Source organism: Drosophila ficusphila, unplaced genomic scaffold (assembly GCF_018152265.1).
Source record: "Drosophila ficusphila isolate 14025-0441.05 unplaced genomic scaffold, ASM1815226v1 contig_414, whole genome shotgun sequence".
Lineage (NCBI taxonomy): Eukaryota > Metazoa > Arthropoda > Insecta > Diptera > Drosophilidae > Drosophila > Drosophila ficusphila.
The window spans coordinates 16,479,507-16,500,187 of NW_025064328.1; the positions used below are offsets into that span (position 1 = coordinate 16,479,507).

The 20,681-nt window shown below is 40.8% G+C and overlaps 1 protein-coding gene across 1 annotated transcript in view; it reads left to right on the top strand.

The window, feature by feature from the left end:
- LOC108093614 (AF4/FMR2 family member lilli) overlaps positions 1–20,681 on the top strand; it is a 144,791-nt gene that overhangs the window by 37,762 nt on the left and 86,348 nt on the right. The window contains 1 exon segment of the mRNA XM_017193743.2: positions 12,551–13,202. Within this exon segment, the coding sequence (XP_017049232.2) occupies positions 13,014–13,202 (189 nt within the window). The 5' untranslated portion in view covers positions 12,551–13,013.

Sequence of the window (20,681 nt, forward strand, 5' to 3'; positions counted from 1 at the left end):
GCGTCTCTGGTTCCGTCGCGTTCACTCCGCTTGGCGACCTCCTTTTCCCGCTCCTTTTTTCGGTTTCTTGCTACTGGTTCCACACCCCGGCTGGAAAAGCCTTGAAACACGTTCTCGAATGGAAGCGAATGGGGATCGGAACAAGGAACAGGCGCAAAAGGTGTAGCACAAACGAGAGGCAAACCCGTTTCGACGCCGGCTCCCCAAACTAATTTACCCACACTACTTCACGCACTGAGCGGAGCACTCGGAGAAACCGGGAGCCCAGCTCCCTTGCTCCCAGCATCCACACTGCAAAAAAAAAGGGCCTAGCCTAATAAATATAATGATATATGTCTTTCATTTTTTTAAGCCCCTTTTCGTTTACTTTAGAACTGTTATTTAATAAGCCCTAAACCCTGTATCTTTTCTCTCTCTGCATCGATCTCGAAGACTTCGCTTTTGTGTACTTTGGCACTCGAGGACCGCCCTGCCCGCGCACAGCTTCCAATCCCCGATTCCCGAAACTTCAGCTTGGTCAGCAGAGCAGCTGAGTCGGCGACGTCTGCGCAACTTTTGATTTTGCCCGGAACCGGTTTCGCTCCACCAGTACGACTACGAGTACGAGTATCTTTCGGCCAGCGCTTGTGTTCGAATATATTTGTATCTGAATCCGTAGCAGACGCAAGCTGCCCACATTTCAGAGGCGCTGCAGCGGGGAGAGCATCTGTGTGTGCCGATAAATGTGTTGTTAATGATGTTTTCAAGATGCTGCGGTGGGCGTTTTGGGTACCGAGAAAGAGATGTCATTTGCCGATAACATCTTCTATAAATAAGAAGATCTACGACGATGGAACCGTAAATACTATTTTTTATGATTGCCATTTTGCTGAGCATTAACGCAGCACCAGAGTAATTACAAAAGTGCTGGAAAAGCAACTATAGGATGCTTAGATTTATGAAATTGATTTCGTGTTAAGGGGAATCAATTGAGATAATCTTAAAGAGTCGTTTGTTTTATCTGGATAGATATTATATGTATGTACTGTACGTTTTCATGGGTAATATCCTAATCACTGCCGATCAGATAACATTAAATTACACAATTCGCAAATTTCAATCATGTTGATCTCTATTATTAGTAAACATAACTCATTATTTGTTTTATCTGTGTTCACCACTCCTTAAATCGACTTTGTTACATTGTATTCGGTTTGAATAATTGCAGGCGAAAAGCCTTTCACTTGCCCCGGAGCTCCATTACCGCTCGTTGCTTCACTTTGGGGTCACTAACAAAAACTCCAATTTGAAATCGTTTAAAAATAGTGAGCTCACACAAACACCGAGGGACTTCTAATAATAAGCCAGCTGGAAGGGTAGGGGCATGGCATCCACTATCCAAGTATTCCAGTATAGGAGTATAGTGGAGCCAAAAAGATTGCGGGGGCGTTTCTCGATCTGGTCGGGTCGCTCTCTCTTTCCCCTTTTATGCGGCTTTCACATGCCGGTTCTCCTTCGAGTTCGTTTCTCGTTCTGGCCACCGCTCACATTCACTTTTTATCACAACTAACCTACACAGTACTACAAAGTCTGCGAGAGGTTTTCCTCGCTTTTCCTCGCCTTTCCCTGGCCTTCCCCATGCCTTAATTGCCATGTGGGGGGTGTTAAGATCATATCGCTCGGTCTGCGCCCGCTGCCAAAAATCCAAAGAACGAAACAAATTTATGACATAGAAATGTCAAGAGTTCTGCTTGTGTGTGTGTGCGTTACATATTTCTATTTCTGGCCGATGGGCTGCACTCGGCTATATAGCTGAACCGTTATGGATGGGATGCATTTACGTAAATGATTTAGAACATATCGAACACACTTGAAGGTGACTTTGACAGAGCGAGCAAAGTTCTAATTCACTAAGTTCACCTATTTCTGTCCCCAGGCCCAAATGGAAGCTGCCAACAGAAGATTTGGCTTACAGGTAATAAGAAAAATTATTAATCAAATCAAATGGATTGTGGAAAACAAAAATCTCCTTCAAGTATGGAAAAAAGTTTGATTAGTCAGCAGATCGTACAAAATTCTAGGGTGTGTAAGATACAAATTACATTTTTTTTAAGTATAACTAACTTACGAAACCGTAGTAATTTAAATAAATAAATTAAATAAATAAATAAATTTAAACCATAAGTTACAAACAAATTTGGTAAGCACATGTTAATTTGTTTTATGATAATTAAGAACCAGCACTTGCAAAAAGTTAACAACCAAATTTTAAACAGGCATGTATGTAGATAATTAGGAAAGGCAAATGGATGCAATTAATATAGAAGCACTGGCATAAATTAAATTCCTTTTATATAAATAACCCTTTATAAAATGATTGTTTTATTTACTGAACGAAAAAAAAAAAATTAAAATAATACAAAATACATACATATGTATGTATATATATTCTTGTTTAACTTCTTGACAAGCAAATACTTTATTATCTGGTTTCTTATTTTAAGTTTAGTCACCGAAAGTGAAATAGAGTTTAGTTGCCAGGCTGTTAAATAGCAACCGCAACCTACGCCAAAAAGCTTAAGTCTGTCTACTTTAGGCCAGTTAACCTTTTAGTTGATTGTCAACTCGCCTTTCTTGAACTCAAAGCCCCCCGCCACCCAAAACTCCCCTGCTCTATCGGAAGAAAACCCCAACAAAATCACTCATATTGCTCTTAACACTCTTAGGATAAACGCTCTTAAAGCACGCTCTCTTAGTACGAAACTCCAGCTGAAAAAATCCAATAAGCCAACAGAGAGCCAGTAGAGTGAGAAAGAGCACGTGAGTCAGTTTCCGCCGTTCGAGTGAGCGAGACAGAAGTCGGGTGAATGAGTGAAGAGAGCGCAAAGAGAGGGCTAGAGAGACAAAACCGGTCTCTCTTTCAATCCCCAAGTCAAATTGGAATGGCAAGATATTTTTGTTTTCATTTAACAAAATTTTTCGACGGAAGCGGTTCGTTAGCGGAAAAGTGAAAACAGAGTTGCAGAGCCTGCCTGAAAACTGAAGAAAAGCCCCGTAACAAATAGCAGCTCTCAGCTAAAAACTCACCGATTTCTGCCCAGTCACCGCAAATAATAATTTTTCTGCGAACGCCGTCAAGAAAAATTTTTGGCAACTCTAGAAACGCGGCAAATTGTCAAAAAATAAGAAAAAACAACAACGCGAGTGCAAAAGTGTGTGTTGCAAAGTGTCCGTATGTGAGTGTGTCTTTCTGTGTGTGACAGATAAAAAAGGAGAAAAAAGAAGTTTTCGAAAGTCGTGCAAGAAAATCGAGAAAAATAGTGCAAGCGCCGCAGGGAAATTGTCCGGAAAAATCGCAAATCCATTGTTTTTTGCCGGCGTCTTAATGACGTCACGTCGTGCCGCAAACAACAGCACCAACAACTCCTGCAACAACGCGCGTGTTTAGTTACTCACACACCATAAAAAAAGGTTAAAAATACATTTTCAATTCACCATCGGCGTACAAGTAAAACGATAAACAAATACAAGAAAAACAGCAGCCGCTTTTTTCCAACAACAATTTCAACAACTTCAACTTTGCCAGCAACAACTACATCTACAAGTCAGCTGGACTACCGAAGGTGTTTATACTTAAAAAACAAAAAGATCGTTGTTATTTTTTTTTTTTTTTGTTACTTCTCTCCTCTGTTTTGGTTATTTTGTTTTCTCTCTTTTTCGCCTCGTCTTCAGTTAATTTTTTTTTATTTCTTCTCGGGTTTCCTCTTCTTCTTCTGCCACATTTTGTGGTCTTGTTTGTTTTTTTTTTCGAATTTTTGGTGGTGTTAAGTGAAAAGTCGGAAATTCTGTTTAATGCCAGGGAATTGCAACTTTTATAGGGAAAGTTATTCACAAGAACGTGTGGGAAAAAGGCCAATAGAAAATTTTTCGTTGAAAAGTCAAAAATCTTATCGAAATCTAATAATAATTAAAATTAAAATTGTTTAGAAGCCCCATATAAATATAGAAAATCATTAGTGATACTGCAACACTTTAAATGGGTATTTTTTATTTGATATAGAAACCCACAAACATCGATATAAGTTTGACATTATAGAGATGGTTAACTGAAAATCATCGTACCCAAAAAAGTTCAGATAAATTAAATTTTCTTTTTTTAATTTAAATATACGGTAACACATTCATACACACATTTATTGTTCAAAATATATATTTTTCCGAAACCATAATGCAATTTATGCAATTATTTTTTTAACACCTTCATAAATTAATAAAAATCCATTTTTATAAATTTGCAAAACCCATCAAAAAGCATCCTTTTCACAAGCTTCAATTAAAAAATTACTTAATCCGTATAAATAAAATGCTTCTCGTTCATTTGGCTCGCTGAAAGGCTTAATGACCGAAAATCAAATTGAAATTGAGGCTAATGAACTGTGAAATAATAATTAAAATTCAACAAATAGCAAACCAAATTTGTAAGAGTGAAAACGGTAAAGGCTATACCATATTATAGGCCATAAAGTAGGATATTTCCACACTGTTTGTGCAACAACCTTTAAAACCTAACATGTACTTTTTTTAGGAGTTAATCAACTTTAAAAACAGTAAACACTATTTCAAATCGTGTTGAAATGCAATGCAAATTCAGTCGTTTTTATTCTTATGCCGGCAAGGCCTAGGCCATTAAAAACAAATAGATCTTAGCCGACCGATTTTTAACAGTGCGTTTCAGAACTTTAAGACAGTTGTAAAAAACACACGTGATAATAAGCGAAGCAACAGAATTAATGGCTTAATAAAATTGTTTTGAAAGCTTAGGTTATTTAATGGCTTTAAGACACCCGAACAGAAAACAGACACGATTCTTAAATTTAATGTGATTATTTTGCTAAACGTAACTGATTCAATTACCGGACTTATTCCGACTTTGCTGAAATTGTACGAAATCGATTTCATTTGAAGGTGTAGGCAAAATGAAAAAATGAAATACGAGCCTTGAAACGCACTGTATTCGCACAAGCAAATACATAGATTTTATTTTACAAAAAGTCACGTTTTTTATGTGGTTCTCCACCCAAATCGCACACCCCGGCCTCTTGCCAAGTCGTAACCATTAAATTTATGTTTATTTCAGTCCGGGCTTCGGTTTCAGTTGCAAAAAGATTGTTATTATAATTTTTCCGATTTGTTTCGTTTTCCTCCGGTTGAGATATGCAAATTGAATTAGCTCTGCCCGCTGGCAACTACAAAACAAAAGCAAAAGTTTGACACACTTCGCTTTTTTTTTTTTTGGCCATCATCATCGACAAAAGTGTCAAAAATGTGTTGCTGCAAAAATATGAGTCAAAGAAATCGTTTGGAAAATGCCAAAATGAATTGTTATTTCTGTCCATTTGTTCAATACACTCTGACAAGTCATTCACTTTTTCTACTCCACTCAAAAAATCAAACTCGAACCAAAACTAAAACGCCACGAAAGGCAGAAGACGGTTTGTTTCGTTGGTGAAGGGGATTGGGATGAAAACTTGAGGACTTTTGGCATGACTAATCGATTCGATTTTTCGCCAAAAGTCATGCCGCAGTAAGAAAAGGCAAAAAATAACGTCGCTGGGAGAAATATATGTTTGGCTTGTAGTACGAGTGTTTTGTGCTTTAAGCTCTTCTCAATAGGTCGTAAATATCGATAGGAACACCCCCTTTTGGTTGTCGAAAGTGTGGAAAAACGCTGTAGTTGTTTGTTTGTTCGTCTCGCGATTTGAGTTTTGATGCCAGATGACAGCACTCAAAAAGGTGTTAGAGTTCAGACAAAAGGTATTAACGGCATAACCTTTGATCCAAGCTGGAGAACCTGAAACAATGATAGTTGTTTTTGCGAATCAATACAAGGAAGCCAGCATTATATTTACCTAAAATATTGCACATTAATACAAACCGCACCATGTAAGCAAAAATGGCAACAAAGTCAACTATTAATGCACGAAAACTTTTCCATTAGTGCGGGAAAATCTGTTGAATTTTCCATATCCCAAATATAATTTTCTGTGGTATTCTGTTTTATATCTATCCATGTTTTTTGCATTTAGATAAACATTCCGTTTCCTTTTCAGAGATTTTTAGATCTTAGTTTTGTTTGGCCGTTTTCCTTCCTGATATTTTGAAACATGTGCTCATGTTTTTTTCTTATTCTAAAAATATCAAAAACTTTTCTTCGCCTGAGTTTTGTTTTTGGCTTTTTCAATAAGCGCAGAGCAGCTGCGACGTCGACGTCAGCCGAGGCAGCAAACAAGTCGAAAGAAAGAAGAAAACACAAACAAATATCTATATGTGGTTGTTGTATCTGGTTGGGAGAATTGTTTGAATAGGGTGACTCAGTCTACCTGGAGCTAAATATTCCGAGTCTGCAGCTTTAGACGCGAAGTTTGGTTAACCTTTACAGAAATGGTCGTGACCCTAAATAGATAATGTAATATTGAGAGTTGAAAAGTGCTCAAAATTTTAGCAAACAATAAAAACTACTTATCGATACTAAAGATATCTTTCTACAAGTACTTTAGCTTAATTAGTAATTTGTCTTTTATCACATTCTAGCTTCCTGGTAATAAGCCTTCTCTGACAATTGCAATATCGAAAAAAATTATAACACTTTTTTCACACCCAATTGGCCGCTTCACGCAGCCTCCCCAATTATACAGTTGGCCCACCCTATCATAATTCTCTTAGCACATGCCAAAACACACGAAAGTCGAAAAGAAATTTTGAACGTGTTTCGTCGGTTGTTGGTGTTGTACCTCCGAGTATCTGACGCATCTCCCATAACAAGCGACAGCTGCCGCACATTTTGGATGTATCTTACGGATGTATCTGCAGCTGTGCATCCACAGGCTCCCGAAAAATCTGCTCCCCCCTTTTTGGCAGCGTTTTTGGAGCGGCGCTGCTGCAGTCCAAAAATAGGTTCCTTTTTCTTCAGTGGCCAAAAAAGAGTGAGAGCGAGAATAGCAAGGTTTCTACGCTTTTGCATAAGGCTCGAAGAAAACGGCGGCATCTTTAACCCTTGACTGGCCCTTGGGGCAACGCACAATTGAGATCAATTGGAGGCAGAATTGATTGTTTAACCTTTCGCATGGGAGAGCGAGTGTGCGACTTTCGAGGCGTGTCTGCAATGTGATTATGAGTACACAAATTAGTTCAAAGATTAACTCGCTTCTCATTTCTGAATATTTGAGGAATTTTGAATTTATAAATATTGCTCTCTCGCATTGGGCGGCTATTTTGGGGCTTTTCATCAACACGAAGAGAAAATATAAACATAAATAAGATTGCCAGCGGAATTAATTAGCCACAGAAATCTATAAAATTTGTTGAGCACTAAGTTGTGCTCGGACTTTTCTTCCTCTTACTCATGGCATTGGTATTTGTGAGGCGCTCTCGTATATTTAAGATAAGCCAAATGTTATGAATATGCCAAAAAAAATAGTATATGAGCACGATTGAGCGCCGCGATTCCGTCGCTCTCATTTATGAAATTTGTTTTTGATTTCCCCCATTCGCTTTTATATTTTGGCCTCTTCGTTCGCCTCGGTTTCGTGTGTATAAAGCAATATATGTTATAGCTTTCCGACCTCTGACGTAATTACTGATGATCGCGTTTTACGCCTAAGAAATTGATTTGCTTGTGTGAACGAACCAAAATTTAAATATGAATTCGGTAGATAGAGAAACGTGACAATGAGCTTCGAATTTGATTTGAATACGACGGCGAGATCAGGTGGAATTATATGGATGCTGAAAGATCTCTGGACTAGGACAAGGTTTTTCAAAGAAAACGAAAGTTTCATTCAGTAGAGGTTTATAATAAAATACTTTGTGTTGATGGTAAAATCAATCAGATATTATTTGTTGCTCCAAGCTGGTATCGTACAATATACTTCACATATCAAGCATAAAGCGGAAATGTGTAAGTTTACTACTTAAATAACACCATAATTTCCCTGCGAAATCTGATAGCTCTTCCCTATCGAATCAATTTATTTATTATTTACTCTTTCGGCACGCTTTGTTTTCTTCCCCTTAGTCATATCCATAAGACCATATATAGATCTATCCGCAGATCTTTTCAGCACCTATTCGAAAGCTCTGCCAAATTATCTACCCCACCAAATAAGGGACCCAAAGAAATGCAATCTGACGAGTGTATGAATGTATTTCTTTTATATGAACACCAACTTTCGAAAGAGATTTCACTAAAAACGCTAATAGCTGTCAATGAAGGCAGTCAGGCAAAAGTCTTAGAAACTTATAAGAGCAAAGAAATAATAAAGATTTGCGGCCCACGCATCGTGTACTGCCAAATTAATTAGCCAAGTCTGACGGATGACAATGGGAATTAATTAGGCAAGTCAAAACTCCATTTATGGAGCAGTTTTGGCTGGAAGAATAAAATAGAGTCGTAGTGACTCTTTTCGACCCACCTGAATGACATAAGCCATAAGCCGATCGTTTAACCGCTTGCCATTTATGGCTGACATTTAAGCCGACCATCTTTTGATGAGTTTTTGCCACGGATCGTTTTGTAGACGCCGAAGTTTCCTGGTGCCAACCGCCAGTGCAATTTGTGGAATAACTCTGTTTGACACATACACATAAAATGCAGAATTTTTGAAACAATTATTCTAATCAGTTGTTGTCTTTGTGACTGCGCTGTTTGCCGAATATAAAGAGGGCTTTGCTAGTACTATCATTTTCCACCTTTCTTTTTTTGCAACTGAGGCGTGTGTGTGTATTTCGTGTGAGTGCATAGGGTTCACCCTCTTTTATCTAATCTCGTTTATTGATAGCAGCCGTCGAACCAGGTTCCCCACAAACTCCCCTCGTTTTTTCCATTTCTTTCACTTTTTTTATGAGCGCATCGTTAAATATATGTGTCATACCTTTGGGGTGGGCCCTCGCTTTTCTGCGGCGCTGGAGGAGCGTTGCGTTGTATAATGTTGCACAGCGGTTACTGACCGATGTTTTGCTACGGCTTCGCTTGCGTAAATGTTTCTTTAAATGCATTAACTTGTCGCCCCCGGGCTGAGAGCCAAATGCCTGCTTTTTGCCGTGTTTTTGGCCCTCCCAGGCATTTGCAGCGACTTGTGTATGGCTTTAGTCATAACTTCGGCCCGCACGGGATCACTTTGTAAGTCGACGGCGGGCGCTCGAGTTGTTATATTTGTATACAGTTCGGTATGAGTCGCATATCTAAAAAAAAAGTATAAAAAGTATACTGCAAAAACAAAATATACAATGTGCTTTCACAGCCAACTGTGAGCTGCAGCGTTCTATTTGTTGTGTTGTGCCGCCTTATCAGCAGAACGCTCTCGATTTGGTCTGTGTATATAGTATGGGTCCACGTAATATATGGGGCATGTGTGTTGGAATACGGATGGCTGGATAAGTTATTAGGAACGGATAATTGATTGGGGCCGCTGGCGGCGATAAAAGGAACAATTGAACGGCGGCGAACGAACAGCGTTTTATGCAAAATAAACCACCGAAACCACTCATAAATTTCGGTCAAGTTAACAGCTGATTTTGTGTTTAAAGTATTTTTAATGGCCAGATTTTGGCTTGATAATCGGAACGAAATCACTAGTTCTTATCTGGATTTCCTATAGTGGGTAATAAATTCAAGTAAAACCACTTATTAGTATATTATATGAAATAATTTGCTTTCCCTTATCAACACGAAATAAAAGCACTTTTCTCATGAATTAAAATTCCATAAATTCTAGTTAAATTTTTTTTCCATTTACAACCTACTCAGGGAGTTATAATTCCCCAAACATAAAATACTCGAGCAGATGCAATTAGGATTGCCCCAAAAATTGTGCCGGCAGAACAGCTGCCTTTGTGTTGACTCAGCTTACATAAACATAAAGTCGAATGCGAATGTGAACAAATATTTAGTGGACTTGCGTTAAACGCTTTGGAAATTAACAGTTTTTCAATCATCACTCTCTCCCAGGCTGCTGGTTTCTCCGATTCTCAGAGTGTGTCTTCTTTTTGTTTTTTTTTTTTTCGGCAAGTTTAACCTTCAAAACACTTTTTGATACGAGTCCGAAAAACCAGAAAAAAAGAAAACAAAACCTACGGACAAAACTTGTTGAACTCGTTTGTCTTTGGGGTCTGGGTCTACATCAATTTGCATCGTTTTTTGTCCGCCAGTTTTATACTTTTTTCTCTTAATGATTTTTTAATAACCGAAATCCGGCGAGCTGCGAGTGTCCTTAGATCTGAGAGCAGAGTCTGAAGGTTGTTTGTAGGTCGGCGGATGCACCGATCTGCGTCTTATACACGTACTCATATGTATATCCGCACAGGCGGGAGAACCTTCGATTATTCTTGGCCCAATTTCACATCTAAACACTATTGGGAAGTTTATTTTCGTGCAGCATTTTCCACACCCGCTTCTGGCAATAAATTTTCGTACTGCGTCAATGACACGGCTGCTAATTTCTGGCGCTGCTTCGATTTCTGTATTTGTATCTATATCTCTATCTCAATCTGTATCTGTTGGCTATACTGTTTTCTATATATTCCACATAGCCTGATGCCCAGCCACGTCCGCTGTGTAGGCGTCCCGTCAGTTGCTCTTGCGTGTTCTTTTTTTCCTCTTTTTTTTTTTTTTTTGGTGGTGTAGAGATTTTTGTTTTGGCCGAAAAAGTTTTCAAGAATTATTTTAATACATGCCATAAACATTAGCCCACACACACGCACGTAGACGAGGGGTCTTCAATTTCTCAGCTCATAAATTAAGTCACAATTTATATCTTTGGAAATCAAGTTGAAATACGGAAAAGCAATTTGCAGCTGACATCATGCGGACTTCTCCACAAATCCATATACTAACAAAATTAGATACGGTGTGCGAGTGTGTGTTCTCTATAAAGTTTATTAATTGTCTTCGCTGGTATCTTTTCAAATTGACTTGCCTGGGGAAACTTAATGTTGCTGCGGCGCTGCGATATCTTTCGAAATGCCAAAAGATAGGAACTTTTTGGCTCCTAAAAGAACGATAATTGAAATAACAAAAAAGGTGTGCTATTATTGGGAAATAATGGGGGATTTTATGTGAAATAGAGATAGTATTTCTTGCACTTGTACAAATAAGATCGCATTAGGAAATGTGTAAACTGTTGCTCGTTTATTTGAATTTCAATTGCCAAATTAGTTCGACACTCCCGATGAACTTTTCTTAAGACCAACCCCACCAAAAATAAACAAAGGCAGGAAAGCAAAAAGCTTTAGTAGATTTCCTTTTCGAAAAACTTTGATTCATATTCCGCTGCCTTCGATTAGATAAGATTAAAGACACAAACACACACACCCAGGCAAACACGATTACAACAAAAATTGCAACAGGCAGGCAAGCAAAGATAGAGATAAAAACAAACCAAACAAAATACAGTGCAAGGGGGAAAGCAAACAAACACAACTCAAATGCTAATAACAACGAAATATAAATATCAAATTGTGTGCCGTCATCGATGATTGAATCACTAACAGATTTACGAAACTCATGTATTTTTGCTCCTCTATCTTAAGTACCAGTTTCCCAATGCATTTCCATTCAATATTAATTTAACACAGTTCTTTGCAGTATTTTGTTAATTGAAAATACATTAAAATATTTCTCTGGTGCGGTAAGTGCGTTTAACAATTTATTTCATTGCTATAAAAAGAAATTGGCTAAAGTGAATACTCGTACACACGAGTTTGAAATACAAGTCTCTCAGGCGGTGTCTCTCTCTTAAATGTTGCTTAGCTAAACGATCGAAAATATATACGTTGAACTGCTAAACACCGCTGGTCCGGACCTGGAGACACATGAATATATATATCTCTGCGACCATTAGTGCACCTTAGTTGATAATATTTATTCGTAGTGTTAATTTTTATTTGGTCTTTGTGCATTGCGCTGAGTTGCCTTAGGGGCTAGGCTTAATTTGGCTATTTGGCTGTGGCTACTTGGCTGTGGCCCTTGGCTGTTGGCTGTTTTGGCTGTTGGAACCCCGCGCCCCTCCAGAAAGCTGCAAACTGGACGCCAACCGCTGCTCACGCTCTATATAAACTATATATACCAGCAGATACCTACTAGTGTGTGTCTGGTGAACTATTTTTAGTGACTATATCATAAGTTGTATGAAACGAGAACTTTTATTTTGCACACCATTCGCTCATTTAGCCTAGGAATCTATCGCAATATATATATATTAAATACTCCATAGTGATATGGTTATGTCTGTCGATTGTCTTTTGTTTGTCTTATCATTTAAGCATTGCATTCTGCATAAAACCATAACACAACCGATTTGCGCATTACTAACCCCAAACTCTAAAAAATATAAACATGATCAGTTTCCACATCACACATTTATATTTAGAATCGCTCTGTCTCTCTCTCTCTCTCTCTATCTCTCTCTACGACTATCTGTCTCTGTCTGTCGCCATTTCTATTTTTTCTCCTTGGAATGTAAACCAAGTCGGTATGATCCTAAAGTTCTGTTTCTCTCTTTTACTCTCATTTCAGATAATGTAAAATCAGCTTACACACAAAAAGCAGTAAAATATAAAATCCAAAAATTAACAGCTGCGTCTATCTATAGATATAAAAACACACACACACATCTATATATATTTGAATAAGCGTTCGATTTGAATCAAAATTATAGCCCCAAGCTATCAGCTACCCCCACAAGCTTTGTACTCCACAAAAACGCTAACGAACAAATCGATAGGAACCAGAAACCAACCAACTGAATCATACCATCTGCCATAGATCTATGCTATATACATATATAGGTGCTGATCTGTGCTGTTGAACTTAGTGTTTTTGTGTGTGCGTGTCGCGAGAGGAGCATTACAAAAAAAAAAAAGAATCCAAAAAAGAAAAACAGAAAAACTTTCTCTAGTCGCTAGGCTAAACTATATAAACTCCAGCTAACCCAGATCCGTAAACAGCAAATAGCTATATATCTATACCCCGATACACGATGGCAAACGTTGTCAATATGAACAGCCTGCTCAACGGCAAGGACTCGCGCTGGCTGCAACTGGAGGTCTGCCGCGAGTTCCAGCGCAACAAATGTTCGCGCCAGGACACTGAGTGCAAGTTCGCCCATCCCCCGGCCAACGTGGAGGTCCAGAACGGCAAGGTCACCGCCTGTTACGACAGCATCAAGGTCAGTATCCCCCGATAACGAACTAGACTCCCTCGAATCCCCCAAAAACCCCTCCCCCCAATCTCTATCGCTTCGTGTGACTCGTAGACCGTAAGCTTACGACTTATGATTTCTCATCCCACAAAAACAAGAAAAAAATATATATATATGATAATCCAATACCGATTCCCGATCCAGGGCCTCGACGAAAACTGATCTTGTCTCGCTTTTGTTGTTTGTGCTTATGTGCTTTATAAACTCCATTTTCGTTTTGGTATCTCTGTGCTTCTATATATATATAGTATCCTATATACACACTATACTTAGTGGCTGTCTCTCTAAGTGCCTAAAATAAACCATAAGATAAACGCAGCTGAAGCGCCGAGCTGAGCTTGAGAATTGTGTGCGTGAGTGTGCTTGAGGCTTGAGTCTTGGGTCCTGCGTAGAAGGCTTTGGCTTTGACTTACAAATAAGAGAGTTCCACCACCCACCGAAACCCTATCAAAGCTAAGAACATAGAGAAAAACCCCACCAAATCGGTAATTAACTAATGAAAATATGAAGGAAATTGTAGGGCTTTTCTCTGTGTGTAAACCAAATAAAATGTTTTCTAAGAACCAGCTGATTAACTCAAATCGTTTATCACCACTCGAGTGATTTTAGGCCACGACACTCTTAGACATGGACAACTTCAAGGTAAAGCTCAAATAATTCAATTATAATTTAAGATTTTAGCTTTAAGAGACCCCTCCCCCGTAGAATCGATTCTATTGATCACTTCGTTAATATCTGGCACTTTGTAACCCGACACAAACAACCTGCCGAAGGGCAGGCAAAATCAAAGGCAAAAAGGTTTCCATTTTCCCTGAAACCCTGAATTTTTCACTGCCCGAAAAAAGCAACGCGGCAAATTAGCAGGGGCGAACAAAAGGGTGAAAGCAGCGTTTTTTTTTTCCACAGGACAATGGCGAACAGGAGCCGGGAAAAAATTAAGTTGCCTGTTTGGTGTGCTCTTCTTTATTAAGCTTTTTGTTTTACCCGCAACAAACAAACAACTGCCGAAGAATGGCAACATAAAGTGGAGTATTTTATGTATAGTATATAATGCTGACAAAATGCCATCATCATCAGCAGGAGCGGCGGCATAGCATCACCATCAAATTTGTGACAGCATAAAAAATTACGTTTTGAAATTTTCGCTGCCGCTTTTAGGCGTCGCTGGCAGCTTGTTTGGCCAACGGCCTTTTGTTATCCCAACAAAACCCGAAGCGGCGGCTCAGTCCTTAAAGTTGGGCATAGTTCGTCCTTTTTGCCCGGCCCCCTCCTCTACTTCGTCCTGTCGCTCTTGAGTCGAGTGTGCAAACAATAGTTAAAACTGATGTTTGTAAGTAGCTCCTTGGCTCGCAGAGTCCACGCTTTCATTTCTTTTTTTTTCGTAGCCTGGGAGGTGAGGAGGCGTTGTTAATTGAGCCACTGGATGGTGCTCCTATTTTTCCTTGTTTGCCTTTTGGGACTGGTCTTCCATGAATGTATTAGGAATCCAGAAAGAAAATCTTTGTTTTAGAAAGAAACTGAACCAACTCAATCTATATATCTTGGTAGTTATAACCATCCTATTAACGATACAAGCAAATATAACATACTCTGTTGGAATTAAAGAAAATGTTCAACCCAAGCACAGTTTATTAAATTATAGCAAACCCCTTTAGAGCAGTAGACTAACCTTTAACCTTTGGGTTTGTGGCTTGCCACACACGTGACCGCAACGACGATTAAAATCCATTTATGATTTAATCTCCGCCGTGTCGAACTTGAAAGTATATTAAATATTCAAAATTTCGGCCACTTCTGCAGCGATGTCCGAGTTCCGTCATTAATCTAGCCCAACCCCCAACGATTCCAATTATCTGTGATGGATCATTAGGAGCGGGTCAGCCTTGTGACTTGGTTAGTTTCTGGGCAGGCCGGGGAAATCTCATAAGCCTTTTGGCAATTATCCGAAGCCACAGCTGCGTGATAAGCGAGTTCTGACTGCAGGATCCACATCATCTGCGGGAAAGCGGCGGCAGCTGCAAGTTCGAAGTGGAAAAAGATGTGGAAGCGGATGTGGATGTGGATGGGGAAAGGGAAGGGACACACACACACCCAGTGACCCTTGGGCACTTGTAGTTTTTGCCCGAGCGGGCGGGCAAATAAAGCTCAGACATTCATTGCCCACAAATTAATTGTGTTATCCTATTAATTAACTATGCAGTAAAGTTGCCCGGCAATTTCGTTCGCCGAGCGTTTTCCCACAGCCTCCTCCGCATTTTTCCATTTTGCTCGCCAGTTGTTCTGTTCTTCGCCCCTTTCGAGTGCTGTAATTGTAGGCGAGTGTGTTTGCACTCATTTTCACCTCTTTTTGTCCCCGACGACGAGTTTTCCGTGTGCACGAGTATACGTGTGTGTGCTTGACACACAAAACGAGCCTGGGCTTAAATGTTTAACGAACTTAAACGTGGCAAGTAACCAGCACATAATATACGAGTGTACGGTGTGTGTGTGTGTTTGTGTGTGTGTAATGGCCGTCGGTTCGAGGACGAAAGGCCTATGTGCCACTCCTCTGATTGTGTGCCTCTGCATACACGTGTACCTGTGTTGCTGTGTTTAAACTTTTTCTCGGTGGCCGCGACACTAATTTATAGCCAGCTTGCCGCGCTTCAGACTTTTAAATGCCATTTTCCGCACAAAGAAATAGTTAAAGCAGAATAATAACGCGGAATTGGGTCAATGTCAAGCAAGGCGGTGTGCTTAGTCTTGAAAACATTTCAAAACTTTATGGTGCAATAAAACGTTACGTTCTAATTCGACATAAAATGATTTTACTCAACCGAACTGGGTTCTAAAGATATTTAGAATCGTTAGCATGCAACTCACTATCTATGTAGTATTTACAAATTTCCCTCCGCCACTTGAATGCCTTTTAGCTCAGCCAAGCGTTTCTTTTTCGCTTAGTGACCTCTGACCCTTTTAGCAAATTGGCATCATTTCATTGGTAATTTCCCCTCAATTTAATTTGACCACAATGAGCCAGCTGAAACTTTAAAAGCCACTCGGGAAGCGACCCGGAGCAGAAGAATACGAGGGGGGATGGCAGTGTGAAAGTGAGAGGGCACAAGAATGGGAAAAATCGCATAGCCACAACATAAAACATTTTCCGGTTTATAATTTTCTTGTCAACACAATTTTCACGCCATGCTCTGGCGCTGTGCGATGGCGATGGCGATGGCCTCGCTGGAAAAACTCCTCCTTCTGCTCGCCGAGCGTTTTTCTGGGCTGCCGCTTGGATGCTCGGCTGGTTGGCTGGCTGGCTGGTTTACTGGTAACTGGTGGCTGGTGGCCTGGTGGCACTTTATCCGCCGTTGCCGCCTTTTGCCACGGCGTCCTTTCGCCGCTTCGCGCGCTTTTGCTACTTAACCAACTGTAAAGCTCTCGGCCATATTGTGTGGCACCTTATTTTTCTATTATATTCCCGACACTGCCGCTGCAACATATTTTCCGCGTTCCCTTTTCGGGCGGGCCGACAAAAGTCAAGTTCCCGTGCCATGCAAATTATGGTCGAAAGGAGTGAAAGAAAGAAAATGGCGCCCCGCAAAAGAAAAAGGAAAACGGCAACTCTTCCGCTCGAAAAAGGGAGGGAGACAGATGGTCGGAGAACAAAGCCGGCCACTTTGACATCTTCGCTCCTTGTTCCTCCTGCGGGCTTCTCTGTTGTTCATACCAATTTTGTAGTTGACGCTCGAATTTCCGGTCCGCCTCGAGCCGCCTCGCCAACACTTTGGTAATTAAATTTTAAAGACAACAGGAAGAACTGGCTGACACAAACGAAAAAAATTAAACTTTGCCCGCCGCTCTGATTCTGCTCGCTCAGCCACATATTCAATGTCATCCAATTATTTTTAATTCCATTATCTATCTATTTTTTCGCCACTGCCACTGCCCTCGCCTCTCCAATTTGGCACGAAGAATTGCTGGACACTGAAAGCACTGAAATCGATAATAATAATAAGCAGCCGTGCAGAAGAAATGAATGGCGAGGGCAACTTAATGTACAAATAAACCAAAAAAACTAAATCCAATTTGAATAAAACTTCCCAGAAAATGGGAAATAGAGCGCACAGCAATGGGAGGAAGCGAAAGAAAAGGAGAATCATCAATAGTTGCTCAAAATAAATGGTGAACGAATGGAAAGAAAAGAATGGAAATGTAGGGAAAAGAGCGAAAACTTTGCGGTTGTCATTGAATCAATTGAAATTGCAAATGGCTCACAAAAAACGTGTATTTTTCGGTAATTGGTGAGATGAAGCTGTGTTAGCTGGCAAAGCAACTATACTTTTATTTCTTTAAACAGTTCTCAGATAAAAGCCTTTTCAAGCGACCCCCGTATGATGGATTAAGACCAACTTACTAACGCTGATTTAAATCCGTTTGATGACATCTTTGCCAGTGTCTTGAACCCCATTAAATGACTTAAGATGCGTAAATCCCTCGTTGCCTTAAGGCATCACCGAAATCTGTTGCGAGTGGAGTACACCTGCCATTATGGCCCCACATCTCGCATTACCCCTGCCACAGTCGGAATGCTGCAACATTCTGGTGCCGGGCGCGCCTAATTTGTTATGCCTTACACACGTTGCACTTGGAAATTCCGCAACAAACTTCAAGTCAATAACTCAGCAGAGCAACTTGCCATTCCGCCGCCGCCCAGGACACTTCGCCCACCAGCACTTAATGCATTATGCAACAGCAAGTTGTGGCATGTCCTTGCACATAGCCACACACACATACTTGCACATGTGTGTGTTCGGCGGTGCCATTTCGCAGTTGCTGAAACCTACACAATTCATTCGTCCTGTCGCAGTCGCCTTCTCCCAGCTCCTTTTGCTCCTTTTGCCGGAACGTGACTGCAAATCGAGCGGGAGAGCCAAGGCGAGCGCATGCCTTAAATAAAATAAATGGCACATTATCAATATAAACAAGAGGACGTCGCCGAAGGAGTCGCGTACGCGAGTTGCAAGCGTAAAGTTGTTAAGTTACTTAAGCCAACAAATGAAGCGAGCCAAGATGGAGCGAGGTGCTTTTCCCACTGCCGGATTCCCAATTCCAGCCCCGCTTTCCCACTCCCCTGCACACTTTCCATGAGCCAGTCACGAGCCTGACAAATTGCACTTGGGCGCCAGACTCGCTCCACAGTTTCCCAAACCCGGGACACTTTCCCGTTCTGACCAACAAACAAGTCCCCGCTCGGGCGCCAATTTCTTTTCATACAGCTAAGACAAAGGCGGAGAGGCAAACAAAAACTAATGCCCGGCCGGGATGAATATAAATGCGAGTGGGAATCCACCACTCCGTTTCATCCATCGGGTGAGAAATGTCGCAAGTTTTTCGCCCCCGGAAAAGTGGGGGAAAGTCGCGTTAATGCAGTCAGCGATGGGAGAGTGGGAAAAGCGCATATGGAAATAGTGCCTTCTGCAAATAAATATTTTTCGCTTTGGACTTGCAATTTCATTTCGCTGACAGATTGAGGGATTACATATTCATACGAGTGTCAATCAGGCGGACGAGGTCCGGAGACAACTGACGACAACTCTTGATCACTCACCTTGAGTGACTGCCTTGGATTATTGACTAACCCGAAGAAGTAGAAAAGCTGTGAGGCAGGCAGGATATTGATTGGAATTGGATTAACAGCAAACGCGCTGCCAAAGGGAATGGGAAAATACGTGTCACTCTTGCAGGGCAAAAATAATTTCCTTATTGAGGCAAAAAATGTATATTCAATTGATGTGTATTAATTTTTAAAGGACAACCTTAGGCCCCATTCTCGCCTATTTGTTCCGAAAAAATCAATTAAACTGAACCGTAAATAATTGCTCTTCAGTTGGTAAATAAATTCCAGCTTGACATTTCAGATTTTGCCGCTTAAAGCCGCAACTCCGACTCCTCAGCCTCCGCCTCCCATTTTCCGCTTTCTTTTCCCTGTTTTTCCCGAACGACAGCTAAGCGTCAAACTAAGCACTGAAAAAGGAGAAACACGGACCACTTCCAACGAAAAGCGAGATCAATAAAAACGTCGTTCAATTTATTTTCAATTTTTGCGGAACTCGCGAGCGAAATGAGACGTGTGTGTGTGGGAAAAGGGGCTGGTGGCAAAGGATGGGGGATGGGGGGCGTGGCAGGGAGTGCCTAACAAATAATGGCAGACAGAAAACCCAATAAATTTAAAGAAGAAAAGCCATCGCCTGGGACTCGAGCACTGACTAACTGAACTGAGGAAAAGTACGAAGGACGAAGGCTGCGGGCCGACTCCATGTGTGTATGCGGTTGGATCCTTGGGAGTGTGTGCGTCTGTTTGGGGATATCAAATAACTTTGACTTTACACATTATTAAACCGCAATGTCGTCGACGAGTGGTGAAATAAAGCGAGACAAACAAACAAAGCAGCGTCACATTTGTAAGGATTGCGAAGGACGAGAAGGAGCCGCCACAATGCAGCTGCAGAACGAGCTGCTCCTGTTGCATTCGCGTCCCACGCTTGACAAACTCGACAAACAATTGTCAGCCTTGTCGCCGGGCTTGCCAGGACGCCTGAATGCCAGGATGCGAGAGCGCCAGGATCCCTGGTTGCCAGCCTCGTCCTTTGTCTTGGCTGTTGGCTGTTGCATTTTTGAAGAGAAATTGATTAAAGCCGGTCGCTGCAAGTTGTTTGCCCAGTAAACTTTAAGTTGCTTCAATGGACCTACTCCTTGCATTCCGGATCCCTTTCGTAACCTTTCCTTTCCATTCCCTTCAATTCCTTTCTTTTTCTTCCTCTTTTGCCGCTCCTTTCAGGCGAGTGGCGCATTTTCTTTGCCTCGGGCGTTGCGGCAAAGTCAATGAGTGGCAATATGCCACCAATAATTCAGGTCACGCGAGATGTCGTCGCTGTCCTTGCCGCTTGGTCCTCGACGTCTTGGGCGAGCTCCAAACAGTGGGAGTGGTTCTAAAGAAAGCTATAAAAACTTGTGGTTTTATTTTAAGGTGAAAAGAAATGTATAGGTAAAAGAAAAATGTGTGCTTATTACGTTACCAGCTAAACCATTGTCACTATTTTGGGAACTACATTGCATATATTAAAGCCTAATTTCTTAATAAAGTTAACTTCTCATTAAAAATAGAAAACGGGAACTATGAAAGTTAGAGTGCATATTTGGTATACATTTCTCTTTACTTTTTAAATTTAGTTATATACTTTTTCCACCCACTGTGCATCGCCTTCGACTTAGACCCGCCATCATTTGCCGCCTTTAAACTCGTGCAGCCTGCCCCGCCTGCCACGCCCCCAATCCTTGGGCCTCCTGGCGTTTGGGTGTATTGTGGAATGTTCTATTGCCGTTTCGGTTTTTCTGCTGCTGCTGCTGTTGTTGTTGCCGATGTTTTTGTCGCACACATCCGCATTGTACGCTCCATTGTGTGCTGAC